General features: G+C 41.6%; 1 protein-coding gene across 1 annotated transcript in view; it reads left to right on the forward strand.

Moving 5' to 3' along the window:
- Positions 1-524: 524 nt before the first annotated feature.
- The window catches only part of LOC109466336, an 11,624-nt gene continuing 2,148 nt past the window's right edge, over positions 525-10,000 (forward strand). The window contains exons 1-4 of the mRNA XM_019764054.1: positions 525-597; positions 6,230-6,340; positions 8,263-8,628; positions 9,223-9,588. Coding sequence (XP_019619613.1) covers positions 6,286-6,340; positions 8,263-8,628; positions 9,223-9,588 — 787 coding nt within the window. The 5' untranslated portion in view covers positions 525-597; positions 6,230-6,285. The remainder of the gene's footprint in view (positions 598-6,229; positions 6,341-8,262; positions 8,629-9,222; positions 9,589-10,000) is intronic.

Raw genomic sequence — 10,000 nt, forward strand, 5'->3', positions numbered from 1 at the left:
AATAAAGTCTTCACTTACCCCCGAAGTTGGCCAGCGGCGAAACACACAAAACACAGAAGCGCGACACAGCTGACTTGCAGGGCCGCCATGTTCGGCACAACAAAGTTAGACGTGCCAACTCGGCTATGCCAGAGCGATACTGTGTTTGCAGCTAGACCAGCTCGGCCGGTGTTGTTGCTGACGCTTTTATGACTTCTAGGAAATATTTGTCCAAATAAAGTCTACCGACGCACTGTCTTAAGGTATCTAAGTAACAAATAGCCTTTATTGTTATCGTTAGCACTGCCCCGTTGATATTTCCGTGAATTGTTTACCATGCAGTGCTAAAGTACATGCAATATTTGGTAGTGTAACCCATGTGTCAACTTAAGTTTGGGTGTTTGTTAGTAATTCTAGCCTTGGCGGAAACTTAAGAGTTTTTTTTTCGTGGAATTGTTTACGCCCGGGCGTGCTAACATGACCGGTCACTTGCACAGGAACGGGCGTTAACCCCATGGGCATGCGTACAACAGACCCTGTGTCCATACAAACCCAGACAAATTTTGTGAGTCTGGACAAGCCTTAGTCTACTACGAAAAACAGTCAAGACATCTAAAAGTAAGTTGTTCAGTCTCTTAAAACAACCATTCCATGTACATACGTGTAGTTTTTTTTTTTGCATTTTGTTTACGTATGTAACCAGTACCCTTTTCTTTTCGCGCAATAGGTTGCTTTTAGTCTGTTAATAAGTCATTCGGTTTGTTTGTTTGTTTCTTTGTTTCTTTGTTTCTTTGTTTGTTTGTATGTATGTATGTTTGTTTGTTTGTTTGTTGGTTTGTTGGTTGGTTGGTTGGTTGGTTGGTTGAAATCTATCCTATAGTTTTACGTGTATTTGGGCTGTGCCTATTTACGTTTTTATAGCCTTTGTGTCAGGAGATACGTGCGCGTAGAGAAAGACAGAAAAGTTTTGGCCTAATTGTTATAGTTCGTCTGTGCGTGCGCGCGTGTGTGTTTCTGTAGCTGTGTATTTGTGTGTGTGTGCGTGTGTGCCTGCAAGTTTGTGCTTGTGTGTGTGCCTACGTGCGTGCATGTGTGAGTGATCATGTGTGTGTGTAAGTTTTTGTATGTGTCTGAACGTGTGTGTGTAATCGTGTGTGTTTGCGTGAGTGTGTTTGTGTTTCTCTCTGTGTATGTGTGTGTGTGTATTTGTATGTGTGTGTTTGTGTGTGTGTGTGTTTGTGTGTGTGTGTGTGTGTGTGTGTTGTGTTGTGTGTGTGTGTGTGTGTGTGTGTGTGTGTGTGTGTGTGTGTTTGTGTGTGTGTGTATGTGTATGTGTGCCTGTGCGTTTGACCGTGTTTGGGTGTGGGTGTCTTGGTGCGTAGGTGTGTGTGAAAAGTGTAAATGTATGTCTCTAAACACGTTGTCCATAGATTGAATCCTTTTTTGGCATTTTTACACCGGTACAAACCACAAACCGTAGACAATACCACATTCTTTAATTTAACCCTAAACAGTACACCTGGGGTCCGCGCGGACCCCAGCACTATATATTCTGTAATATCTTTTTTGTTTCTAAAGATTTTTTCCTGAAATTTTAGGTAATTGTCACCCACAAAGTTGTCTCTCAATACAGTGTAGAAAATTCCGTTTCTACCATTTATGAAAAAAATTATATCTGATTTTCTTTTGGGGTCCGCACGGACCCCAGCCGGCTTTCGATCATAATGGATACACTGGCGTTCTTATACATGACCTTATTTCCGTTTTTATATGTTTTTATGCACTCTTCGTATGTCTACCAAGTTTTCAGAGAATGGTGTGGTAATAGAATTAAATTTTAATAACTTTGGTGTAATTATGACGTCATATGACGTCAGAGCTAATAATATAGTCAGCCATATTGGATGTTGACCAATGACGTCATCAAATTAGCATATTATATGCATATTAAATGATTTAACTTATATTTAATTATGTAAGATGTTATCAATGTTGGAAAAGAAGTGTAATTTAATATAAAACTCAGAAATTTTTTATGTTTAAACCAAAATTACTTCTATTTTTAAAAAAATAGCCCGTTGCCATGGCAACACAAAAAACATCAACTTACTGGTATTTAACTAATATGAACTTTTTTCCAGAGACATTTTAGGAAAGGTCTCCAAATTTGATACTTCTAGCGCAAGCCGTTTAGCCGCTATCTGAGATCAAAGTTGGGCCTCAAAAGCCCCTTCAGTCTGAAATGGGTTTAAAAATCGGATATTTCTTCTTGTCTTCTTTTCTTCACCAAAAAATAGAAAAAGTTCAAAATGTATGATTTTTGTATGTAATGTGGACACAGAGGTTCCCACATCAGTTTGCAAAACAATTGAGCTGGTAGCATGTTGATAATTTCTAAAAATTAGCAAAAAACTGCTCTGGGGTCCGCGCGGACCCCAGGTGTACAGATTAATCAGTCCGGGAAGGTGTACTGTTGAGGGTTAAGTATGCATTTAAAAAGACACAATATAGGCTGGTACTGGTAGTTGGCACGTTCTGCTAATTCTCAAGTTGTGTTAAATGGCGTTTAGGGATGCTTTTAGTCTGAAAGGGTGTCTCCTCAGTTTCGTAATCACAAGATAGAAATTTTATTTACAAAATTTTAGGTGGGTAAGTTTTTTTTTTTTTTTTACTTTTAAATATAGCCGTATACTGGTCTGTTTAATGGCGTTTTAATTTGGTCATCCTTTTGTACTGGTAACGTTTTTACGCTGACCCATGTTTGTAAAAAAAAAATCTGTGATCAACTAAACAACGTTTAGCTAAAATACACTAGGAACAGAGCTGTTATCAGGACCAGTCCCTCCGTTTGATAGTAAGAAAAAAAGAAGCCAGACTTTTTCCTTCATTTCCTTTTGTTTGCTTGATGTTTGAGAAATAACATAAAGGTATCTGAAAGCTATATATACAAGGTCTTTACTATTGTATGTTTTTTTTTATATGTAAGTGCAAAACAGTTTAAAAAAAACAAGGTATTAGACTAGTGCTGATTACGATTGACAAGGACAGAGTACACAATGTACTGGGGAATGGTATAACTTTTTCTTTGGACTATCTTCTTCTCATGAGGTAAAGCAGAGAAAGTTCTGTTTCCAGTACTGTTCGTCAGTCATTTCGGACAAATGGTCAGGCCCTTTTAAACCAGTACAGATTCTATGAGTTTTTTCAGAGTTTTGCAATTGGTTGGACGACCGATCCTCCTATTTGCAGTCGGAGTCCTAAGGCCCCCATGCCACTTAGTGCCACGACGTTCTCACGGTGCTCTGAAATTGGCCAGATCACGGAGAGAGCACCGAACTTCACGAAAAACGTGCTTAAGTGGAATCTCTACGGCGACCTCTCTGCGCTCTCTGCGCGACCAAAAACTCAAATGTCAGCAACGTTTTGGGCCGAACCACGAATTCACAGCTCACTAAGCGAATTGTGGAAATGGAGAACGAAATCTTTTACGTTTTTTTCATTGTTTTCACAGTCATTCTTGCACACCCTGCATCATATTCAAGCTATAAAACCAATGGTGCAAGGCCCCCATATCTATGACGGCGCTCTCACTGCGTTCATTTTGCGACCTGAAATTGTGGGAACGCGGAGAGAGCGCCGTCTAAGTGGAAAGCGGTATATCGATGGTATAACACCGTTCCTTACCATCGCCGAGGTGGCGCTCTCATGGCGCTCTCATCGCGCTCCCATCGTGCTCTCATGGCAACCTTGGCGCTCTCAACGCGCTCTGGCCAATTTCAGGTCGCGGATCATTGCCCTGAGAGCGCCGTCTAAGTGGAATGGTGGTATAAGTAAGAGTCGTTGAGCATGTTCTTAATGACGCGTCACATGATCCGCGGGGCTTAGCCGGCGTCTTTTTTGATACACTGGTGATATATTAAAGAATGGTAGAGCACCATATGGTAAAGCGATATGATGTCGAAAATTTATGACCTTGTCATTGGTCTACCCCAAATGCTCTAGGGTCAGCGTTTTCTGTTTGCTTGGGTCGGTTGCAAAACCATAAACACATCTTGATTCGCAGGCTTAAGAAGGTCAAGATATGTATTGGTCAGGTTATACAGAGTAAAAAGTAGATAATAAATCTTGTGTGACATATTTTTAAGTGCACGCGGCCAGGTGAAGACTGTATTTTATATGCATTGTAAAAATCATGTTCTCAATCGACCACATGCTGAGGATGCTGAGCGAAGACGTGACAAAAACAAGAGAATAAACGTTCAAACTAGTGGTCTTGTGTGTTTGCCTTGTAGCTAGGGATGTTGGCTCAAAATCTTTGGTTATAATCCCTAGCAGGTCCGTTGTTGTTGCGTGTATATATGGGCGCGTGTGTGTGTGTTTGTGGATGTTCGCGCGCATGTGTGCGTGTGCGTGCATGTCTCCCTGTGTGTGTATGTGTGTGTGTGTGTGTGTGTGTGTGTGTATGTGTGTGTGTCTGTGTTTGTGTATGTGTTTGTGTGTGTGTGTGTCTGTCTGTCTGTCTGCCTGTCTGTGTGTGTCTATCTGTGTGTGTATGTGTATGTGTGTGTGTGTGTGTGTGCGTGTGTGCGCGCGTGTGTGTGTGTGTGTGTGTGTGTCGGTTAACTCAGGTTGACCTTTAATGCGTTCTGTCGGTGCTGTTGCTGCCCCCCCCTCCAGTAATAAACGGCTCCACTCTTGAACAATATTTGGAACCTGGTACAAGCGGTATCTAAAGAACTACCTACAAAGGTACAGTTTAATGATTGACAGAGGCTTTGTTATACCTGCCCCTTAAAGCCCGCGGGGGCAGATAAATACCCTTTGGTCTTAAAACATAGCATGGATTATTTACTCACTGTATACTCTGCATAACTCGAGTGATTTATAGCCCCTTTGGGTATATACACTCAGGTTATAAATGCGGGCTGTTTTTGACGACGCAACAGGTGCAAGTCTATAGTTTATCGTGTCAGTTTTTAAAAGAAATTGTGACAGCACTGCATAGATATGTTAAGCATACCTTTTAACATGCATGAAATATAACCTTTATGCATGATTTCGGACATGTGCTTAGATTTTATTTCCGTGCGTAGGTTGATGTGTAACAGATGTCCGTTAGCTAGCCGGTAGCTAGCTGGTGTTACGCCGAAGGGCGGTTATACAGGCTATACCGATACAGAAGCTGGTGTGTTACGCCGAAGGGTGGTTATACCAGCTATGGAGATTTAGATAAAGATACAGAAGTGGTATTGTGTTCGAATCCTGTCCGAGGTCAGCGATCTCGTGCCATTAGAAAAGACACTTTACATGATTTTCCTCACTTTACTCACTGAACATGAGTACCGATGGGGATGTCCCTTTAGATAGGACGTTAAATGCAGGTCCCGTGGAGAGCCACACCCCGCGCAGATTTATAAAGAACCCACCACACCTATCGAAAAGAGTAGGGTACCTTTCCGGTGTAATGCTGGGGTCACAATTTCCACACGGGACCCGGCGGGGCAGCTTTTAGGAACGAAATATACGATATAAAAGACAACAAAGCACAGAAAAGTTGTTAATAACAACCATGGGCAATATTTTTGTATATTATTGATATGAATTGTTAATTTTTCGTTCATACAACGTCCATCGTCCATACCGGGCCCCGGGTCAAAAATGTGACCTAAGTACGTATAAGTGGGTCAAACGTACAGTCCTAGGCTATAGCCACGTATTGAGGTCACCTGAGTTATCGCCGAATGGCAGCCGCTCCAGACCGTTGTTTAAGGCCCCGATAACTGTAAGCTCCTCACAGTCCGGCCCTTGGCTACCAGGAGAGAGTAGCCGGCCCATCTAAAAACAGTGTGATTTTATCTGCCCAAAATGTGTGACCTTTGGTTCGTCACTTACTGTACTTACCCACTAAAAAGGGGGGTAAAATCCTGGTGTGTTTTTAACAATTTGGCTGTAGTTCTTGTATATTCTACAGTTCTGTGTAAAAGGGATTTTGTCAAATTTCCCGACAGAGGAAAATTACATCGGTACACAAACACTCAGACAACAATCACAACCATATAAGCAAATCCTGAAAGAGATTAACTACGTTATATATAAAGTTTAAATACATTATCGTGGCAATATTGTTTACAGTATTGGGTTTCTTTGCGCAAATGTCTTACTGTATAGTTTATAGCTTTTGATAGTCACGGGTGGCCGTTTGACTTTCATTTATACCTTCACGGTTACTGTAACTGTTTGCTTGACACAGGTATGGGATTTGATGTCCCCTTAGAGCTCTGAACAGGACACCGCAAGTGAAGAAAAATGAGACTTCCGACGTTGACGGCTCTGTACGTGTGTTGCATCTCCTGTGTGTGTGGTGGGTAAAAATGCATCTTTACCTTCGCCAAGAAGGTTATGTTTTCAGAGGCGTTCGTGTTCGTATGTGTGTGTGTTTGTGTGTGTGTGTGTGTCTGTCTGTCTGTAAACACGATAACTTGAGAATGCCTTGATGGATTGTCTTGATACTTGGTAGGTGGGTAGGTCTTAATAAGACCTCAAAATGATTAGATTTTGGGCCCCCTAGCAGCTTGTTACGGTACTGCAGCTGAACTTCCGGTTTTGATATCTCATGATCAAGACATGCTAGGGTGACGAAATTCGGATGGCACGTAGCTCTTGTGCTGGGAAAGAAGTGACGTGAGTTTGGGCCCCCTAGCGGCTTGCTCTGGAACTGCAGGGCTATCTGTTTGAATATATTCAAAAGAGAATAACTCAAGAACCGGTTGACGGATCGTCGTGATTTTTGGTATGCAGGTAGCTTACGTGATGCTTAATATAATTATGTGACAATTATGCAAATATGGATGTAATTTGCATAATCTATGGAGAAATTCTATAAATCAGCTGCATTCCATCATAGGACTATTGAAGCTTGTGGCATTGGTAGTTGAGAACGAGATAAACACAGGCAGATATTGATTATGTTAATGAAGACTTAATTTGCATAATTAATGAGAAAATGTTATAATTCTGTAATGATAACTGCCTGGAATTTCATACTTATGGTCTTTGAAAGTACAGTGAAGGTGAACATCATTAAACATAATGAATTTAAATCAGGACCTCATTTGCATAATTTATGAGGAAATGCTAGACTGGCATTGTTTGTTAATATAAGACTGTCTTTTGGTTGAGAATATGATAAACTGATATAATTCATGAAAATGAGGATCCTATTTGCACAATCAGGGGGAATAATCTATCATTTGTCAGCCATAAAGATTAACATCATTTGGCGAAGGTATGAGATCGGGGAACTCTAGTTTATATTTAATACTTATTTTAAACGCTATTTTAGCTAAAGTCACAATCCCTAATTTTGGGACCCGACCGGGTTGTTCACGAAAACTATAAGTATTATATAAAACAGAACAAAACACAAAAATTGGGAAAATTGTAGCCTCCGTTGGGTTTTTTTAGGGGGGGGTGTTTTCTAATCAAAAGTAGATCGCATGCAATACAAGCTCCGGCCGGCAACCCTACATAGCTCTTCCAGGGATGGATATGTAGGGTTGCCGGCCGGAGCTTGTTTTGCGTGTGATCTACGTTTGCTCAGAAAATCCATCTCTCCCCCTCCAAAAAAAAACCCCACAACGACCGATACCGGAACGCCTGAAAAAGAGGCTAGAAAAATTAATGATGGAAACTAATTGTCTATATTTTTATATACACCGTTTGGTTTCCATTCACGCAGACTCAGCATAAAGTCTCTGCCACACGGCAGAATACGGCCTCCCAAACACTAGCCGAACTACATGGTCGGGAGTAGGTCGGGAGTAGGTCGGGAGTAGGTCGGGAGTAGGTCGGGAGCAAGGTTGGCTGTAGTTTAGCTTGTGTTTGGCTCAGTCGGCTACTGTTTGGCTGCTTCAGCCGAATGTTTCACAATTTTAAAAAATTTTTGGGACAAACGGGAGGTTTGGACAGGGTTGATGTTATTTGGCTCGTGTTTAAGTGTAGGTCGGTGCTTGGTTGGCAGTCAAATTTGACTTAAAATTTACTCAACTTAGATTTAATGTGTATAAAAAAAGTAGACTGACAGAAAAAATCTGGTCAGAACATTGAACCAACCTCGGTCAGCTGGTGTTCGGCGGAAATTTTGGAATGTGTGACAGAGGTTTCACTATGAGAGTATGAGAGTATTCTACAATTATTTGTGAAAAGTTTTATTTCAAACATTATGTGATTGTCTTTTACCATTGGTCAAATGAATGTCTAACACGGAATTATATCCTATCATAGCTGAATCAGTGTATATTACGGCCTATGGAGGTTTCCGGTACTTAAAGGTGAGGGCTTCCGGCCGTATGACGTCATCAAATGTCAAGACCACCTGCGAAGCTGCTGGTTACGTCACTCCCTGCCCGTCCTGGAGCACGTGTCTGCACACGTCACCGGACTGCACCGTGGCGAGTCTGACCGACTGCGTCAGGCCCATGAACGACCTCGCTGTTCCGCTGTGTGGCGCTGCTCCTGATGCCTGCCCTCAGTTCTACAGCGTTTATATCTTCATGAGCAATTTCAACAGTGGGGCGGCCTGTGGGGTCGAACACAACTGGTGTGCAAATGGAAATAACTACTACAACAAATACGCTCTTTGCGCTGAAGGTATGTTTCACAACAATGCATTGCTGGGCTGAAGTGTCTCATTTTTAAAGAAGGGCACGTATACGTAGATTACGAATCACTACTGATCGCTTTTTACCCTTTAATTTTCAGATTTTTGAAACTAAATGATGGGAGTTGCTTTAGCTATATATAGGTGAATCCCAAATGAATCACATTTTTTTTAGATGTGCAGTTGAATTAAATAGATGGTACAATGAGGATTGAATCTCATATCATTACATTCTTTATTGCAAAACGGTCATTTGTTTTCCGTCCGGGACGGTAGTATTGTTAAAGTCATACTAATTCATGCTTGAGTTTGTATATTTGGGTTTAAGAATTAGATGGTTGGTTTAATAGTGTTGTAAGCCATGTAACCTGTCTACATTCCTTGAAATACATTCACAAAATCTCAAAACGCTTTCCAAAATCTGAAATCTCGGTCTTCTTTTCTTATTTAATGTAAAAAAGTATTTCTTTAACGTTTGCGTTTTATGCGCAATTTTTTTAAAAATTGTTTTAAAACTAGGTCCGCCTAAAAAAATTGAACAAGGGCAGGCAATACGTTTAACCGTTTTTTTTTTTTAAATGAAGCTGCTGAGGGGTACTTAGTCAGTATCGGAAGTTGGGCATTCTACAAGGCCACTGTCTCGGGCACAATGTCGGCGGCAAATATCCAGTCGGCGTGCGCTGCAGGCGGGGCCGTAACACCGTGTCCGGGGGGTAGCGCCTGCGGACTCCCTCCGTCCTCCTGCACGGTCACTAGTCTCGCTTCATGCGGCAACCCGATGTCGCAGCTCGCTGCGGAGGTCTGTGGAAGCAACGCGACGTCCTGCAGGCTGCTGGACGGAGTGTACGCCATCACATACGACAGCAACGGAAAGACATGCGGAGTAGAAGCAGGTGACTGGTGTGTGGACGGCTCGACTAGAAACAACGGCTTTGCCCTGTGTGCGAGAGGTGTGTTGGCTAATTTCTGTGTTTTGGTCTTGATTTTAAAGGGGAGTAAGGGGAGGACAGAGAGGGGCGTGAGTTGTGGAAGTTTCAGCACTTCATGAATGATTTCGTCGTGTTGGTGAATGATTAGTTCTTTATTCCCAAACCACTTGTTTAACAAGAGCTAATAAGATAAGGTCAGTCATATAAAAGATAAAGATGAGGGACAGTCATCGAAACGTCGACTATTGTTAAACAGGGGGTTGCAATTCACAACTAGTTTTGCTATTTATCCATGGTATATCTAGTTTTTTTTTTCTTCCGGAGAAAATAGGTGTGTAGGTGCATTTGTATATTTAGACGTAGGAAAGGTAAATGCGGCTCGCTTTCATATGGGTTGTTACCAGCGTAAGAATTGTTTTTATTTTCTTTAATA

This window comes from Branchiostoma belcheri, unplaced genomic scaffold, assembly GCF_001625305.1.
Source record: "Branchiostoma belcheri isolate BF01 breed outbred unplaced genomic scaffold, Haploidv18h27 scaffold163, whole genome shotgun sequence".
Classification (NCBI taxonomy): Eukaryota; Metazoa; Chordata; class Leptocardii; order Amphioxiformes; family Branchiostomatidae; genus Branchiostoma; species Branchiostoma belcheri.